General features: G+C 42.7%; 1 protein-coding gene across 1 annotated transcript in view; it reads right to left on the minus strand.

The window, feature by feature from the left end:
- plekha6 (pleckstrin homology domain containing, family A member 6) overlaps positions 1 to 13,832 on the minus strand; it is a 56,005-nt gene extending 42,173 nt beyond the window's left edge. The window contains exons 1-5 of the mRNA XM_070902305.1: positions 13,801 to 13,832; positions 10,103 to 10,186; positions 8,229 to 8,343; positions 7,995 to 8,099; positions 7,044 to 7,116 (exon numbers count right to left, since the gene is read on the minus strand). Of these exons, the coding sequence (XP_070758406.1) occupies positions 7,044 to 7,116; positions 7,995 to 8,099; positions 8,229 to 8,343; positions 10,103 to 10,186; positions 13,801 to 13,832 (409 nt within the window). The remainder of the gene's footprint in view (positions 1 to 7,043; positions 7,117 to 7,994; positions 8,100 to 8,228; positions 8,344 to 10,102; positions 10,187 to 13,800) is intronic.
- Between the last annotated feature and the right edge of the window lie 6,202 nt (positions 13,833 to 20,034).

The following is a 20,034-nucleotide window of genomic DNA, read 5'->3' on the forward strand; positions in this document are numbered from 1 at the left end:
AGAATAAACCTCCATAAATCCACTTATAAATCAGAGGAAAAAAAGAGTTCTCAACCATCTTTTTTCTCTGATCATGTTCAGTATCAAAGTAATCCAGTGATAGTTGTATGTATATCCATGGGTACACTACAAACAGGGCCTGCTAACAGCTAATTCAGCTACTTTTATATATTGATTTGTATCTAATCTGGATTTTTTTTTTAAATGAAATATTAATTTAGAAAGTAAGACATCATGAATACAAACTCAAAACTGTTTAATTGAGCTATTTATGTAGTCAAGTCAAAGCAAAAAAAGATCTGAAATATCATATTTTTCCTAAAACATCAATTTATATTTTTCTGAACAGACACACTCATATAAGCACAAGCTGTCCTTGGAGGAGTCAGAGACAACCCTGTGAAACACAACCAGACAACAAAAGTCCTGTGCTTTTTCTCCTCCCCTTGTGCCCATTTTTTGGCCCTCGGTCCTCGCTGGCATAGCAATCGCAGTGGTAAATTGCACTGTCACACATTCCTCCGTCCATTGCTCCCTCTCTCTAAGCCTTCGTTTCCAAAACACAGCTGGGCCAGGCAGAGGCGGAGGGGAGGCTGGAACAAAACCGACGTGTTCAGAATAAAGAGAGAAGCCCCCAGCACAGAAGGAATTAACGTCAAATAAGAAAGAAAAGAAGAGAAAGGCTCGGGCGCTCTAAGGCCATGTTTGTAAAATGATCGCAAGCTTAACCTGGGTTATTTAGTTACATGGTTACAGAGAGAGGAAGACAAAGGGAAACAAGGGTATCAAATCATAAACAAAGAAAGAAGAAAATTGCAGCAGTAAATCCAGAAGGGACTGTGACATTGGCTGTTCTGCTCTATCAGAGCAGGTTTTCTGTGTACATCCTCTGGGACTATCCTGACTTTAGTACTGGAATCCTGCACAAGGAAGTATTCAAGGCAACAACCAGCTCTGAGGACTCACGGCAGATCACTAACACAGTTACCATATATAAGACTGGAGTAATAAAATAAAATGCTATCTCACAGTTATAGGAAGAAAAGATCTCACAGTTACCATAATTATGAGATCCGTATCTCACAATTCTCGTACTTACAATGTAAGAGATGTAAGTGAATCTCGTGAATATGAGATTTTAGTTTCATCATTGATTTCATAATGACATGAAGACAAAGCTCTCATAATAACGATATATAGATTTTGCAAGCGTATTTCACATTATGAGATGAAGATCGAATTTTCTGGTAAAAAGAGACAACAGAGGCCAGAGAGGCCGACAGAAAGCAGACAGAAAGACTGATAAGATGCAGGTTTGAGGTGAGCACCAAGACCCTGTATTATTCAAATAACAATATCGTTGGCAGCATGTTGCATGTTGTATTGAAGTTTATTATTACAGAGTTTGTAGAACTTGGCTAGCAGCCAACCTCCATATTGCTAGCTGTTGTCCTGAGATCTCTGTCTCTCTTTGGGTCACTTGCTTTACTAAAACTAAAACATTGGGGATCCTGGATCATGTGAAGCTGGTTATCACCTGTCTCTGTTAACACAGGGGTTTCCAGCTGTTAACCATTGCGTTACAAGCCACATAATCAGAACCATGAATGAAGTGTTGAGGTGAAACGGTCAGGTAAAAGTGCCCGTGGGGAAAAAACGGTTACAGCTGCGAAGTGCAATGTAAACAAGCTAATCACATGACTAGAACAAAATAAGAAGCTTTAGAAAATCTCAAAGTATTTTACAAATAGGAGCTAGTACATACACAGCCTGTTAGTCGTTAGTGCTTTATCTTAATGTGCTGATGGCTGTTTCTTTCTCTCTCTTTTTTGTGGGAGGGTGCCTCATCAGTGTTGTCCAATGTGCTCCAGGAGCTGTGGAGTTTTGGAGATGCGCTCCGTGACTCCGTTCCTCAGCAGCCTCTCTGTGTTCAGGACCTCTGATTTACACATTAACTTACACGTTAACTGGCCGGTAGTCACTTAACTAACGCAACTGCAGGGAGAGAGTGTATTTTCAGAGAAATGGGCCTTCGGACGAATGGGAAATTTCTCGGACTATTGGGGTTTCGGAATAATGGGCTGTCGGAACAGTGAACGTGCACAGAGGGCCGTCTCTTTGTAGAGCTCTCTCTCTCCTGATTGGATAAAGTGTGAACAGGATACCAGTAAATGTATTTTCTGTTTACACACAGCGGAGGGACCCAGAGACCCAGGTTACTGATCACACACTCTATCTCAATGATGGCTGTCAGAAGGTGAAGCTATTAAACACTTCTTTTGCCAAAACATAACGCTTACAGCAGCTTTAACTGAATAGCAAATGATTCCGTTCAGTTATACTCACATACTCATTTTTTCTGGCTAATGTGTTTTGAAGGGAACGTAACTCCAGCCGGGTTATCTTTTATGAACCTAATGACAAAATGTTTAATGTTTGATATTTTTTATTAATGAACGCATATGGACTGCCAACGCAACGTGTTCATATTTTAATTTGTTATGCCTGAAGATCTGCTCAATCATTCAATCATCAACTGGAATTAGTGCAAATCAAAGGAATTAGCAAGTGTAAGAACAGCAAAAAGAAGTGAAAGTGAAGTCAGAGGATGGGTTTGAAGGGATTTAAAGATTCCAAAGATTCACATGCTCTCTGACAGGAAACGTTTCATCTCTTTTCACAATAAAAACTGAAGGGGAAGCTTAATGCAGAGCTAAGAGTGAAATTAATCACTTTCTCTCATATTTGTTATTGCTTGTCTCATCTTTGGTTAAAGACTTTACCACTGCAGCCAACATTACCCTGGTGCTGTAGAGAGAGCAGAGCCAGGCTGCATCCCAAAGTTAGCTCAGTGACCCATTAATCTGCATGTGAGAAAAGCCTCTGATGAGTGTGTGTACATTCACATACACACACACACACACACACACATACACACAGAAATGACACTCTTTATACAAATACCAAATGTGGTTGAAAGATGAACATTTCCAGTGGGGTCCAAAAGTCTAAGACCACATTGAAAATCTCAAATATTTTCAAGTAAACCTGGAAATAATTGCAAAGTTTGACGATTCAAAAACATTTAAAAACACAAGAAGCTATGACATGTAAAATGAAGACGAAATATTTTGATTCTGCACTATGTTGCAAATGTAAGCAAATTTGTGGCATTGACCAACTTAACTCCTGTGTACAAAAGGTTAGATTTCTTTATCCCTTCCATCGCAGCATGCGTTCAGATGACACTGTGGATTTGATCTACTCATCGGAGGCTCGTTCAATTAACTCAGCTTACGTGTGTTCACCTGTTATAAATATGGCTGGGCCTCAAGTTTCCAGCAGATCATTGCTAAGTGAACTAAGTGAAAGTGTCAGAAGTCGAATTGTTATTCTGAGCAAAGAGGGGCTTTCTCAGCGTCAAATCATGGCTAGACTAAAGGTTTCTAAGAAGGCAGTGCATGGAACTCTAAAACGCTTTGCAGAGATGGGATCAGTTGTATCCAAAGCACAATCAGGCAGACCAAAAGTGACCACACCACCACATTTCTGCATGATGTTGTTTTTGTCTCGGTAAGGCAGTAGCTGTGTGTAGACAATTTTCTCCAGTACCTTGGAAAGGAATGGGAGCTTGGAGACGGGACAGAAGTTGTTTAGATCTGATTTGTCCAGGTTAGGCTTTTTAATAAGAGGTTGGACTATTGCATGTTTAAAACAGGACGTGATGGTTCCAATTGCGAGACTGCTATTTATGATAAGTAAAATTGTGGGCCCTAAAGTGTCCAATACTTCCTTTAAAACATGGGTCTCAATCTCGCGGCCCGCGGGCCAATTGCGGCCCGCAGGACAATATTTTGTGGCCCCCACCTTGATATAAAAGTTTAATGTTAGACGCTTTACAGTGGTGACGGTTTGCAGAAACACGTGATGAATTTTGGGTAAAGTCGCCCCAAATATCCACAGCAGCTGTGCGTACTGATCAGCTGTTGGAGAACCTGTGCGTAATTCTCACTGAGGTCTAATGAGTAGAGCAGACGTACAAACGGACGTTAAAAGACCTTTACATCCATGTTTGGCGCACTGTGTGACAGCAAATGAGGCTCGTGCATGTGATTCCACAGTGTGTGACATTAATAAAACAGAACCAGGCATACCTGCTGCTGTGCCACACAACATATTTGATTCAGACAACGCCACTATGCTCCTGCTGCATCCATGGAGTTATTATAGAAAATAAAAGCCAGTAAATAACGCTTCCATGGGGTAATGGCGTCCCACTGTCCCGGCTTCATGCTTTCACTTGTTTCTATGACGACGTTTACAACAACAACAGCCCGGTAGAATTCGCCTTTTTTTGCGCTCACTAACCCGGTACTTTCTACCATCTACAAATGTCATGATGTTCATATCATCATGAAAGACATGAATATCGAGCGCAAAAAGAAAGGCGACTGCTACCGGGCTGTTCTGTTCGGCTCAGCTATGTGAGAGGAAGCGCTGCCAGGTTTCTGGCAGCAAGGAGCAGGCAAGAGACGCCATGTTAAGAAGGAACGTTCGTGTTCAGAAGAACCCATTGAAGTTAAATAACTGTTAGTAATGTAGTTTGAGAAGTTTGGATTTTTTTTTAGCAAAGCTTTTTTTGTGGAATACCTGATGCGGCCCAGCCTCACCCAGACTCTGCCTCCAGCGGCCCCCAGGTAATTTGAGTTTGAGACCCCTGCTTTAAAAAGTATGTAGGAACAATGTCCAGGGGGCAGGTGGTGGATTTTGTACGAGAGATTGTGTCATAAATGTGGGACAGGGACACAGGCTGAAAGTCGTTAAGGATGGTAGAACAGGCAGACATCTGAGAGGGATCGTAGGCGGTGAAATATTAGATCGTATGCGATCATTTTTGGTGGAGAAAAGGTTTAAAAAGTCCTCAAAAATGGCTGGGGACACAGGACAGGTAGCAACAACAGGGTGGAATTTATTGTGTGGAATAAAGCTTTGGGGCTGTGTGAAGTTCTGGAGATGATGGTGGCAAAATATTTGCAGCTTTGACAGATTTCTGATAATTTGCCAAACAGCATTTCAGTATCTCAAATGAAGCCATTTACATTCTGCCTTTCAACATTGTTGCCTGGGAGCACGGGTGTCACTATTCAGTCATGGCTGACTTGTGGCTCTAGGTTTTCTGACTGTCAGAGGGGCAACAGTCCATGATGTCTCCACAGAGTGAATGAAATGTTGTAATTAATTGTTCTGTCTGTTTCGCTGAAGGGGTTGGACCTTAATACTGCTGAATAGAGGGGAGGCTTTGTAGGCATCTAAGAAATTACATGCAGTGGATGTATTTGTAGAGCGGGAGTAACAAACAGGTAATTGAGGATTTGGGAAAGTGTGAAATAAGGTGGAGAATTTGGTACACTGATGGTCAGAGAAACCCAAATCCTCCACATTGAGAGAGGCAATGGTCAGACCAAGCGTGAACACTAGGTCCAAGGTATGGCCACAGTTGTGAGTAGGGCTGGCAACATGCTGTGTAAAGTAATAAACTAATAATAAAAACTCAAAACTGGTGTAAGCATTAGTACCAATGGGAGTGCACTTGTGGCATTTTTTTTTTTAAATGACTGCGAGACCTCCTCCAAGAGCACTAAGCCTGGGTGAGCTAAAACAGTCATAATCGGGAGGGATACAATTCTAAGAGCTGGCTATATTCACCAGACTCTAACTAAGTTTCAGTGAGGAACAGGAAATCTAGGAGTGTGGGGAGATTATTTGAGCGCAATGTGTACAAGAAGCCCTATCTGTGTCAACAGTCTGAATAGGGAGATTAACCAGTGGAGGTGTTAATGCCAAGAGAGGACAGTAGGGGGGACTAGCGCTGGAAACAGTGGCCTAAGATGAAACCGGAGATGGAGAGGGGGATTCCGGGGTGTGTGTGTGTGGAGTGTAAACAGTCACGTGAAGAGAACTGCACTACGTGCTGCATGCTAGCGGCTAGCATTCGTGAGCCTTGATTGTTTGGATGAATTCCGTCTCTCTTAAAGAGAGAAAATTGATCCCAAAACAGATTCAAATTGGCAATGAAACCCACATCGAGAGCCCTACAAATGGACTGAAGCCAGGTGTGAAGGCTAAGGACTCTGCTGAAACGACCAGCACCGCGGCCCACCATGGGAATTTTAAAAGGTTAAAAAGGTGGTTAAAAACAAACGGCCGTAGCCAGAGAAGAGTCCAGGTCGGATTGTAGTGGGACTGCGGGGGCATCACCCAGGTGGGCCAGAGGCTCATCAGACAGAGTCGTGTAGCGGTTTGAGGTTGTGGTGCAGCCCCCACCGACTCTCTCTTCTCGCCATGAACCACCGCAGTCCAGGACGGCTACGGAAGGTCCGATTTGGTGTGGAACTCCAGGGACATTGGGCTCGGCTCCAGGAGGTGAGGTTGCATCCAGGTCCACGGTTTCTGCAGCAGTGGCACTGGTACCAGCATTAATTGATGCTAGCCACGGAAGGGTGGCAGAAGAGCCCGAGTTCGAGGCTTTTAACATTTGAGAAGAGGGACACCAAGAGTAGATGACTGCATATACGAGATGTGCTTCATCTGGGCAAAAGCGACTGAAACGAAACATTCGCTGTCCTTTTCCCGGATTTCTGTCTCCAGGTGATAGATATTGTCTTTCATTTGTGAGTATGCGAGTTCACAGTCCTTACACACAGCCATGCTTGTTGTACTGACCTTTTGCCTTTTAGCCTTAGTTGTGATGGTAGGCTCAGGTAAACAATCCACATGTCTGATGACTGAAACCTTTTTACTCGGTTAAAACATGTATGTAAAATGACAAGGCTCTAAAAATTGGATCATAAAATTATGGCTAAAAACGGGATAAAATGTCAATTTATGACAGAGCTTCTGTCAGACATAGACCACACAGACGCCAACGTATGCATATCACAGCAAACTGTCCTGTCTCATATATATGCTCTAAATACAACACAGTTCCTCATTACATATAATATATAAACTAAAAGTCCCAGGTATCAAAATGAAGGACAAACCTTTGTAGTAGAAGAGACATCGGTCTGTGAGGACGAACCACCTCTTGTTCCACTGCTTCACTCCACTGCTGGCCTGCAGGACCACACGTCACACACTCATTAATCATCATCATCTTTATCATGATTGTTGTTGTCAAGAAATCCCATGAAAAGCCAAAAAAACACCAATGAATTGTTCTGCATTGATTAAACACATAAAGGTGAGTGCTGCTGCAGCCAGTGCAGCAGGGTCATGGTTGGTTCTGGTCACTTCAGGGATTTCTTATTCAGCCTTTGAATAACAAAAGGCCACAACACCTCCACACTTTCAGTTTGCAATATGAAGGTCACCCTACTTCCTGTTTCAGCACTGAGCATTGGTAATGGATGTAACTGTTGCTGAAAGCCAAATGTTACGCTGATCTGATGCAGGCACACTGTCAGACACAATCCCACAGCCAGAGAACATCGGACCTGAACAAACTCTGGTAGTGAATGGTTTTTAAAGGCACTGCAAAATGAAAATCCTGTACCTTGTTATTCTGTCAATTGTTCTTTCGCTTCTGTTCATTGTTTAAAGTTCAATCTGCTTAAAAAGGTATCTGTTTAATCTGTTCATGGACTGTGACACTACCAAAACCCTGTAACTGCTCCAGAGAGCTGACAGTAGAAGAAGTCATCCCTCTCCTTAATCTCCTTAAAATTATTACCATGTCTCTCTGGATGGGTGAACAATGTCGAAGTGAACACAGGATTGGCTATAGATTGGAATGGTCAAAAGCACAGCAACCGAGTTGTAGTCCCTAGTATGTGTCAAGCTTCAAAATGCTGAATCCTATAATTCCCATAATGCAACTTGATAGCGTCTTTTGACACATCACTATGACAGATCTGACAAAGCGCCTCCAGAGCTACAGAAGGGCTGACTTGTACTAAACGTGACTGGTTCTTCTTTTAGTTTTGGGGTTTTACCTGCTTGTACAGCCATCCCTGTTTGCTGACCACTGCTTTGGGGTTCCTGCGCATAGAGTTGGAGCGCTTCCCAAACATAGCCGCCTTCCTGGGAGTACGAGACGTCTGCAGGTCAGAGCGGACATGGAAGAAGAAGAGGAAGAGGTTTTATATGTTGGTTATGTATTTATTAAATTTCCGGAATTAAGGTTTGATGCACAAGGGATGGGTTACTTTATGAGTGTGTGTTCTCACCCGGGTGTAAGGCTGGGCTTCTGGGGACAGGTCTGACACCATATTGGCACTTTTGGAGGGAGTGATCTTCTTAGCAGCAGTATTCACCTTCCCATTCATATCCAAATCACAGTGCCTGGACAGAAGAGCGAAGGCATGAGCTGCTACTGGTGCATCAGTGCATTTGCACTTCTACTGCTTATTGTCTTGTAGCTTGCCAAGAGAATTGTAATGACTGTGCAAAATGACAAATGGTGCAAATCTGGACTGATTTGTCGAGGTCTCATCTGCTCCAGTCTGCCACATTGCAGACTTGTCTATAGGGACCTCCTTCGCTGGAAGACCAGTGTTTCCATTTACCTGACTATGACCTCTAGTGGCCATGTGAATAATGACTCTTGGCTGTCAGACACAAAGGTGGAAGGAGTGTGGTGTTGTTACAGAGTGAGACGTGCACACCGGTCGCCACAGTCAACATTGGTTTAACCATGACTGAGGTTATTAAGTATTTAGTTTGGAGGACTTGTTGTCTTTCTTACTGTAGCCTCACCCAGTATATTTCAATAACAGAATGTCCAAGGGGGCCTGAGTATACAGGGGCTTGATGTCAGGAGGGCCCAAAAAGATACTAGAATGAATAGCCGTGGATGCGGGGAGGGGGGCATAGAGAATGCCCATGTATAGGGTCCTGGATTCAGTGCTACGTCCCTGCCTGAGGGAATGGCTTTAGTCTGGGCAAATAGTTACTACCCCATTGTAATTCACACCAAATGCACCAAATGTAACTGATCAAAGGTTAGGCTACATGAAATAAAGTTAATGAGTTAGACCAGTAGTACACACTATATGCAGGGCATGAGAGCAACATATCGCCCTAAACACTGAGGCCAGTTTACAGCTGGTACAGCTGTCATGTTCATGAGGGTCTAACATGGGTTCAACAGCCTCTCGGGTCCCCATATTGATCTACTGACCAGTGGGGGGTTAATGCATGTGCTGCATCACATTTCCATTCTCCCTCTTAAGACATCCTCAGATGAAACTGATTTCTACGCTGTGGCCAGTCTGTGGAGTAATTAGAAAGGCTAGAGCTGCTGGAGGCCACACTGCTGTCTCGTCATGCAGTAACTCATGCCACTGATGCCTTAGCATTCACTGAAAGCACACTGTGTAGATTGCCTTTAACAAAATAACAGCTGTAACAGAGCATCATCTACCAAATGCGCTATAAACTATTGCTATAAACTATAACCAGTTAAATTATTTTTTCTGCTTGTATCAAACATGTCTGAGTTTAATACTTCCATGATGTCCTTGTTGAAATGTAGAGTCTGAAATCTTTCTAGCAGCCTTCACAGGGCAGCTGATGAGCTGTCAGTGAGTGCTGCTGCATTTCACACTGCATCCAGTGGAACTGCATGGAGTAAAACACAGTGGAAATGAATCATGCACTGCAGCTGCACTGGATGATATATTCTCTTGCTTCACAGCTCTCCCCACTGATTGAAGCTGCTTCTGGAAGTATTTGTCTGGCAGAATGCTTTGAATTTGTAATATTTACCTGTATAGCCTGAAGCTTATATATATTATGCATGTACATAATATATGTTATATGTGGCTGTGAGGTCACAGGCTGCATAGCACAAAGGAAAGAGCGTGGACAAAATGTTGCTGTCTTTGGTTTACTGGGTGATGAATGTTTCAGAAGAGAGGAATACTAATTACCAGCTGAGAGTTGAAGGCTTGTTACCAGTAGTGATTCTGTCTCTTTCTTTCTTTGTCCTTGTGCTAACAGATAGTGATTTGTAGTGGCCAGATTTTTTATGAAAACATAGATTACAGAATATCACAAGATACATATTACTGCTGGTAGGTTCTGTTTATAGGTTACTTACTGCAGATAGGAGTGTATTGGTGTGGGCTCTTCCAGCTGGATCGGGCTCACTGCTGGTCCAGCTGGTCCACTGGGGTCATGTTGACTGGAAACAGACAGATGAGGGTAATAAGATGTTAAAGAAGAGGTCACAGGATGTCAGTCAAATCTCCTCATTGGTCAGTTGGTATTATCAATATTGGGATAAAGACAATTGCAGTTTATTACAACTTTCACAGTTTCATCCATCTGTTCTATCAGTTATGATACAGCAGGAATGATGGACATGTTTGAAGCCAAACTTCTTGCGATGTGACCAGAAACTATGAAAGCAAGGGCATTGTGAACCAGAATTATCTCTTGATAGTTCACAACTAAAAGTGCACTTTCAAACTATCTGAATGTTGCATCTGACAGTGACTCCTGTCAGACCTGCTTGTGTGGATAACTGTGTGTTTGAGTGTTTGTTTGGCGGGGGGGGTTGCATGGCCACTTTATTGATTTGGGAACCTCAAGCAGAAACCTGAAGATGCGGTTGTTTATGACGGCAAGGACAATCCAAGTTCTTCTTCTTTGCAATAGGATGGCAATAAATATTATGATCCATTCACACATTTCATCCAGTACAGAACTCTGCAAACGTCATCATCACATGATCAAAAAGTCCTCCAGATGTGTCCTGTAGAATCTTTTCTTTGTTTTATCCTTGAGGTGCTGGTGAAACATGGCACACTCAGATACTGTAACAGCAGCAGAAACGAGCACTGGGTTTGACAGCTGACCATACCGCCAATCACTGATGACACCACACACTCAGCTGATGTATCAGCTGATCAAAACACTGCAGCTGTCTGCCTGCATCAGCTCTATTCTCGCTTCATTTACTTTACGGTATTCAGAATCCTCAGCTCCTTCAGGGCTTCAAACTCACATGCTGCTGCCCTGGATCTCTCTGAGTGTGTGTGTGTGTGTTCCATTCAGCATGTGGCCCAGTTTCTGCATGGGATATCTGTGTGGCCTCCTCACACACATACTGTACAGTCTTAATCTCTGTTTCTCTATCACGCACACACACACACACACACACACACAGTAGAAAACAGGATGACTCAGACCTACCAAACAAAATAAGTATTGGTTTGTTTTGAATGTGTGAAGTCTCTGGTGGTTTTTGAAAGCAGGCCTTTTGTTTGCTGCTGGTAGAATATGGTTTCTCATCAATAGTCAAAACAATAAAGTCACTGATTTGAACTGAATCCCTGAAACATAATCACAACAGAACTGTCTGTGTGTGTTAAATCCAGCCCTAAAGATTATGTTCACATACGACTCATTTGCATTTGTCCTACAGTGTATGCTCCTGGAAACTAAAGCACTACAGTGTTTTGTGGTTCTGTTTAGGCAGCTCAAAGGAAAAAGTCACTGCTGAAGACTTGACAAACAATGCCAGTGGTGAATAAAGGCATGTTGTCAGTTTGGTTACTGGTACAGTCTTTGGACCCTGCCTTGTAAGTAAATGATTGGGGATGTGTATGTCCTGGGTATGCACCACATGTGTGTATGTGTGTGTAAGACACAGTCTGGCAGGTGGTGCCTGCCTGCTCAGTGATAACCTACAAACCCACATAGAGGCAGCTGCGGGAGAAACAGTAAAAACCAGGGAGCAGGATCCACGTACTGTATGTGCAGGGGTGACAAACGGTAAATGGTAATTGATCTCACTTATATAGCGCCTTTCAACCTTCACGGTTCCCAAAGCGCTTTACAGCTAAGTCTCATTCACCCATTCACTCACACATTCACACACCAATGGCAACCGAGCTGCCATGCAAGGTGCTGGTCTCCATCGGGAGCAACTTAGGGTTCAGTGTCTTGCTCAAGGACACTTCGACATGACGGGGGAAGCCGGGGATCGAACCCCCAACCCGCTCTAACCAGCTTCACCTCCCGTGCGACAGTGCTAACCACTGTGCCACCATGCCGCCCGGGACGGGAAAGCTGCACAGGTCTGGACCGTCAGGAGAGCATGAGTCTCCCCATCGGTCCGTCAGGACATACAGCTGACCACAACTCCAACTGCAAGATGTTAGAGGCAAACCAGGCAGCTCCAGTTAGTTCCCTGCTAGGACCGATGAAACATCAGGAACCTCTTTAGGCTGGGCTCTGCAGATCACACCTCAGAGGAAGTGGTAGCAAATATGTAAAGATAAAGTACTAAAGTAAATTTTCGTATAGACTGCAGTCTTACAGTGCATGGAGTGCATGCAGCCAATAGAAAAAACCTGGTGAGAAAGTCACAATTAAACCGTAATGAGACAGAATTTATATTGTTATATACAGGTACTGTCACAATTGCAGAGACCAGTTCGTCTTTTAACGTATAAAAGTTGTGAGGAGGGCGAGTAGAGTTGAATGATATACTAATACCTAGTCGGTGTTGTTAACACATAATATAGTAATATAGTCCCAAAACAGCGTATTATGTATTGGGTATCCTTAACAAATAGCATTCTGCAAGAAAACAACAAGTTTTTTTTGGTTTCTCAAAAAAGTGCATTTTTCAGATAGGAGGTTTTGCTCTTCGGCCATCGATGTGTTGTTTGGTTTTGGATGTCAAAGAAAACAAAATAATGTATATGTAAAAACATATTATCTCTCACCATCCTGTCGGAGCAGCTAAGTTTTAGTCTTTTAACTAAGTCTTTTTCAGTTGAAGGAGCCTTTCTGTGGGTTCCTACTCAGAATGACTGTTATAAGTACAATTAATGTACAATATATATGTGGCTATTTTGCTTGTGTTTATGTGACTGTGGCATTGGTTTGTGTTCATTCATTTGACTGAAGATGCTAAGAAAGCTTGGGGAACATAGCGAACTCGCCGCTCGGACAGATCTCACAGCTGAGGCTGGAGGGGGGTGGGATAAAGAACCAAAGAGTCATTCAGGAGTCGGTTGGCTAGTGGCGGGTGAGTGACCCGAACCGGGTCTGAGCAAACTCCACCTGCTGAGGAAGGCCGTGAGATGTGGTTGAAAGCTCTGGAGACAGCTTGTAAGTGGGTAGGTAAGAAGTTCCTTTGTTTAACAGGTCAAGAATAAAAGTTCACGCTCAATCGCAATTTATTTGCAATATTGTATTATATATTATAATATTGTAGATGTAGATGTGTATTGTTTTCCTCAGATTGTTCAGCCTGACGTGTGAGCGTTGTAGTTAAGGTGGACTCAGATAAAAGTGCTAACTACAGAAACTAATGCTGCATCAACACAATGTGAAAGGACAGAGGCACTACAGTCCTGTTACAGGACGCTGGAGGACAGCTGATGTGTAGTAAAGTCAAACAGAAGAGTCAAACATCTTTAAATTCCTGCTCCTGATTTAGCACTGCAGCACTGTACAACACACACACACCACACACAGACACGTGGTTCACACACACACACACACACACACACACATACACACACACACACACACTAACCAACACACTGTACTCATTATTCATCATCAATGTACACAAATACCATACATACATACAGACAGACACAGCAGGACTTATGCTTTCCCTGTGTTTCCTGCTGGCACTGCATTGCAGTCATCTCTGACCTCCAAGCTCCTGGCTGTCCACTCCTCTATCAACCTCCCCTCCTCCTCTCTTCCTCTTCCTCGTCTTGCCCTAACTCCAGCCCCGCGTGTCACTTCCTCCTTTCCCCCTCCACCTACCTGACTCTCCTGTCCACACGGAACTTCAGCATCCTCCCCTGGATCCGTCATGTACGAGAGGAGGAGAGCAGCTGGAGAGACGGAGGAGAGGAGGGAGATACACACCACTGTCCTCTTCTCTCTCCTTCAGACTGCATGCCTCTCTCTCTCTCTCTCTGCTTGTTTCCCCACCTGTCTCACCCTCCCTCTCCTCTGTCTCTTTATCCCCCTCCTCTCCCTCTCTCTCTCTCTCTCTCTCTCACTGCCTTCTGGCAGAGAATTGCAACACTCAGCTTATTCAGTCCCCTCAGTAGATATAAGCTCTATCTCTGTCGTGGTCCCTCTCTCTCTCTCTCTCTCTGTCTTTAACTCGTTCGCTGTCCTCTCTCTCTCTCTCATTGACTGTGTATCAGGTCCTGTTCAGACCTGGTATTAACACGAGTCCTGGGTGACCCGATCACAAGAGGACAGTTCCAAGTAAGTCTGTGCATACCTGCCATTAACATGCGTCTCGAGTGGTCGGATCTCCCTTCCCGCTCTATATGCAAATAAACATGTACACAATTTCCATTTACAAACACCAAATACAATGTTGTTTTTGACCTGAATTTGATGAATTGATTTACTGTTTATCAGACCACAAATGAGACATGAATTAGGTTGGAAAAACAATAGACGGTGCTCTGAGCTCACAGTCTGGGCAGAGAGGCGCTAGCTGTATGGCTAACTAACTAACTAACAGCAGCTGTTAACAACAAGTAAAGCTATCTGTTGACCAGGAAACTCTGTAAATCAGCCTACAAATGTGGTCTGAGCAGTCGGATCTCAATGCGTCCTCAATGCGTCTTGGGTGCATTCACACATGTTATTAGAGTCCACTTGTGATTGAATCCTGTGGCATGGCGTGGCTTTTCCACTAGGTGGGGCTACTAAATCTTGGCATGCTATCCGCCATACTGTCACGTAAAAAAAACAAAAACTACGCTGAGACTCTCTACCACGTTTTGGTGTCATTTACAGGCGCGCTGCTTCTGTCCTCTGTTGTCTGTGTCGGAGTTTGACATACACACACACACACACACACAGACAATTTACAACCACAAAAAGCAAGCAGGCTAGCTAAAGCTTTGTTTATTCTTGCTACGTGACGTGTTCTGTCCGTCTGTCTGTCGGTATCCTCCACTCCGTTTCAGTACTTCCTCTAGCTACTTGGGCAGTGTTGCCAGTTTGGTTAAAAAACGTAATTATTAACCAGAAAATAATCAATCAATCAATATAAAAATGAACAAAAATAAGAAAAACGTCCGCACCATGACAAATAAAGTTTTGGCAACCCATCCAAGCTAATTTTTCTGACACAAAACCACCCTACAGCCTCCTAAATAGGTGGAAAATCGTCCAATTTGGCAACATTTCTTGGGCGGAAAATTTTCTGGTGCTCCAATCCAATCAGGAGCCACCAGGGAAAGCCGAACATACAGTATTACACACATACCGCTGTCGCTCTGTAGGCAGCACTTTTTTTATTAGTCATTGCACGTTTCTGTTATAATGTATGATTTATGTGAGAGTAACAACTTAAATGTGTATACACACACAACACAACAATAACATTAACGATTTTTCATTCAAATATATATTTCACAATTGGAATTACGCCTTAATGGACCACACGCCACTGACTGGATCACTCAAGACGGATGTTAATACCAGGTCTGAGCAGGGCCTCAGTGTCTCTCATTCATCTCTTGGTTTTCACATAAAGGACAGGGCTTAAAGAGAAAGTGGTCTGAGCTACTGTGTGAGAACACATCTGTCCAGAGTCACAGAGAACTGGCCAGTGCTCCACAGGAACGAGCATCTCCTCCTTTGGCTGAGGAGTGAACCAGCTGTAGACATGGAGTTGGGGGATGGGTGCTTTGCTCTACCATGAAGGTCAGTAGGAAAAATGACAGTACTTGACTTGCAGATGAAGAGAGGAAGAAGGAAACCAGTTTGTTATCATGGTCTGACTGAAAGTTTGGTTCCTGTGTCCAATTCAGTGATGGTTACTTTTAGCTACAGTCTTTCTCTGATCTTAACCTCTGATCTTTTTTTAATCACGTATACGTGATTAAAAAACGTATTAACTCAATGTCGACTTTCTAGCGTTCGACTTTTTAAACAACAGTTTCTGAAAGTCTGCCTCTGTTAACGCTTGGTGGTGGGATGTTTTGTTGTGTCCTCTACAAATTTTTTTCACTATTCCAATGAAAATGTTGCTTGTGATAAACTCAATCTTTCACACAGACACCAGGATTAGCTGATCAGTGGATCAATAATGTGGCCTACCAGTTCAGCCCCGTGCGTAGGCCAAAATAACTGCTGAAACTAGGGTTCACCTTTCCTTTTTTTCGGAGTGGCATAAAACTGATGGGTTTAGCTCCATTTTGGGGTTACTTTTAAAATCAATAGCCAGATCTTTCTCAGCACACCAGGTCTGAAAATAGTGAAAGGACTACATAGTCTGTTCAACGGTCCGACTTCCTTCCATTTCTCTCTCATTCATTTCAGCGTGTCTCCTTTATTTTTTATCTTCGTCCTCTATCCTGTCCATCTCTTTCCATCACTTGTGGATCGTAAATCAAAGTTCGCTACGAAATCTGACATTTCGAAAACAATTTGTTTGGCGCAGTAATAAATTGAATTAATGCTCATGTAATGTGGTCACAGGTGTGTGTTTAAAGAGTGCTGAAGGAATGAGTCCTAAAACCCGGAAATTAATTGGCATTTTTACACTTCCGTTTCCCTCGTCTGGAAGTCAATGGGTTTTTTGAATGGGTTTTTGGTTAGATGCCTGGAATAAGGTCGGTGGTTAACACAAGCTGAAGAGATTTCAACATTTTGCTCTACGACACAAAATACACAAGCTTTTACGTGTCTTAAAAAAGGCGGTTGCTAACAAGTGGCTAAATGAGACAACAGTGGTTGTTGCAGACATTAACGTCTTCATGTAGTTCCTTTATAACGTTAGCTTTTTACTTCTGGCGATTCAATTTACGCTTCAAAAATCATAAAAGTGGTGTTCATTGGTGAAGATTATTTTGCTAAACAAAACGTGTGGGCATCATAAACTTTTGTTTGCCACAGACTTTATTTTCTGCAATAATCAAAAATCCCGTGGAAAAATCCCATTAGCTTTATGTCGAGGGAATCAGGCCGATGCTAACTTCTGGGTTGGCGTACAAAAATACATCATCCCTGCAACGCTTTATAGACAGCTTTGAACGCAGCTCAGCCAATCACAATCAAGGACTGAAACTATGCGTTTTATAAAGGAACACAGTGCTGTTAATAGTTTGTTATATTGTTTTGAAATGTTGAAAGCGCTTTAAAGATTACTAATTGTGCCTACTTCAGCTTAGGTATCCTGATTGAATTCACAGTCAATTGTAGCAGTGTGCTAGCTTCTGTATTTCCATTAATGTGTGGATAATGTAACATGAATATATCGGCACTGGATAGCATTGTGTCTGTTTGCCAGTTGAACTGTCGGTAAGAAAGTAAAAATATATTTAGCATTAAATAGCATATTAGCTAATAGTTAGTAAAAACATATATTTTGACATGTGATCTACATTCTTCTGGTTTGTCAACCGTCTTCTCATAGACAAAAAAAAAACACTCTCCTCAACACACATTATAGTGAATAGCTCATATATGATCCCTCGTGGGCCCACAGTCACATTTGTCAGCATTAAGGTCAGCATAAAAAGCAGCTCCAGGAGGAGCCCCTGGGCCCAAAGCTCAGCAGGACTCACATATTAACAAGTCATCCTGTCAACACTGACCCTGAGAGCCTGCACTTAATCACATAGAGCTGGACTCTGTCTCCGCTCTGTGTGGCTCCTCATCAGAGATATGTTCTGTTATGATGTACTATACTTAAAGAGGCCGCCAGAATATGTCTGCTTGGGGTTAAAAGGCTTCTTGAGTGATCAGAGACTAAACCACAAACCATAATGACTTTTTTTATTTTTTCCCCTCCTTTCATTCTTTTTTTGAATTTCAACTATTACTCATTTAAACACCAACATTTGTAAAGAAAAGAAAATAATTTTTTTTAAAAATACGGCCCAGGTTTAAAAATACCAGAATTAGCCTTTAACCCCCTTACTCTGCATTATGCAACAGAACATGTAACATTCGAGTGTCATCACTTGTCAAGCCCAGTGTTAAAGTTAGAGGTTGGAGGTGGAAGCTGCAACACGGTGAGCATCTGTTTGTGGCATTTTTTGTCTAGAAGGCTCCTTCAGTACAGCAGAGAGCTGGCCACAATCCAGAGCTGAGAGCTGGCAGCGTCTGCATGGCTTCAACCTACAGCCGACTGGCCGGACAGTGTACAGTACAGTGTGTGGCTCCGTGCCTGATATTATGAGGCTCTTCAATCATTATCCAACAATAACTCAGGGATTGTCTTGCACTCAGCCAACAGAGCAGAAAACTACTCATATCGTGTTATGAAATACGTTTTAGAGTAAGAGTCTGACTGATAGTTATGAACATTGATCCAGCCAGTGAGCCTATTGATCCTACTGGCACACCCCTGAGCTCTATAAGACTCAACCAGCCTGATCAATAGATGAGGCCAGACACGCTGCTGACTATGCCTACAATCAGCCAACCAATGACAGTCTACCAGTGCACAGACATGACACACAGAAGAGAGGTGGGGCAACGTGGTGAAACTGGGTTGCCTCAGTCACAGACCACAGGTGAGACATTTTACTTTAATGTAGATGTTTCAGGGTCAGAGGACAAACTCTTAAGAAACTGTTTTTGCTCTTTGTCAAGGATCTATAGACAGTAAGGTGTTGATCTTAATCTTTGAGGAGAACATTCCAAAGGATCTTTACTGTTTATAGCTGTTAGATACGACATAGGACACAACAAATGGACATACTGTAGGTAGATGCTAACAGACTACAGTAAAACCAATCGCAAAAAAGTACTAAAGAACTAAAGAAGTGGTCTCAGAGTCTCAGTTTTACCCAACAAATTATCCGCATCCTCAGATCTCAGCAATAAGACCAGGTTGTAATAAAACATTTACTGATGAGGATATGGAGGACTTCCGGGTGTGATCTGTGGCTACTGTATCTTATGGCAGCAATTCCTAAATTAGCCTTTATACACCTGCAAGAAAAACACTGGATAAGTTGGAACTGTCTAAGTTCTAGCATATACTCATCTAGCACTGACAGAACCAGTAAGCCAACAGGGGTTTTCTGCCATTGAGGTCATCTTTGATATGTTCAGGGCTACTATTTTCATTTTGGGAGGAAATCCAGTGTCGAAGTAGTCTGTTGGGATAATGATCAATGACTGCTTTTATTTTGATATTTAGGCCAGAGCTACTGTGCTCTATCTTGATGCTACTGCTGATGAAGTGTGTTGTTCAGGTCAGGAAATGAATCTGGATTGTACAGACACGATGACATGGGGGGGAGGCTGCTATAGTGAAGGAGGCAGCTAGTTCCTGGCAGGCAGGAGATGGATTAAGACAAAGCTAAGGGTCAAGGACTGAGGAATGTGCTTTTATACAAATTAGCTGCAGTCTGGAAGCAGCTGGTGTTTGACATCCTTACAACACTACCTGGATAAGATCAGAGAGTCCCAAATAGGTCCAGCTGGAGTCTCACACGGAGCTCCAGAGCACCGAGCTACTGGAGAACATTCAGGGTGGCATGTCACATGATGCCTGTTTGCACACACTCTTCAACAAACCTCTGTTTAACCCTAACACCTCTGTTATGATATCTCTGATATCTTTTTTTCTGTTCACTCAGATAAGAGTATAGAACATGTTATCAATTTTTATCATTTTACTAAATGCTTATATATTCTTAGGATTGCGTTTTCTACTGAATGTGTTCAAATTACACAACAACAAAAAAAAAAGCCTTTCTACAGTAAACCACTAGGAAATTATTTTTGGATACACAGATGATCATTTTGAGGAGACAGAAATCTACTCGTGACGCGTGACTCAACTGTCAAATGTGTGGAAATAAACAATTTAAAAGAATAAACACCTGGTGTCTGATGACTGCTGCTCAAAAACCGACAGAACAGAACAAGTGAGGGAGAAATAATTGTCTATAATTAATTTGAATAAAATCTATAGCTTGATTAGTTTGTGACAGTAAAGCTGCTTCCACAGTTTCTTTTGCTGTATCATTGAACCGCTGCCCAATCAATAAACAGTGTGATCAA

This window comes from Enoplosus armatus, chromosome 3 (assembly GCF_043641665.1).
Source record: "Enoplosus armatus isolate fEnoArm2 chromosome 3, fEnoArm2.hap1, whole genome shotgun sequence".
NCBI classification, from domain to species: domain Eukaryota; kingdom Metazoa; phylum Chordata; class Actinopteri; order Centrarchiformes; family Enoplosidae; genus Enoplosus; species Enoplosus armatus.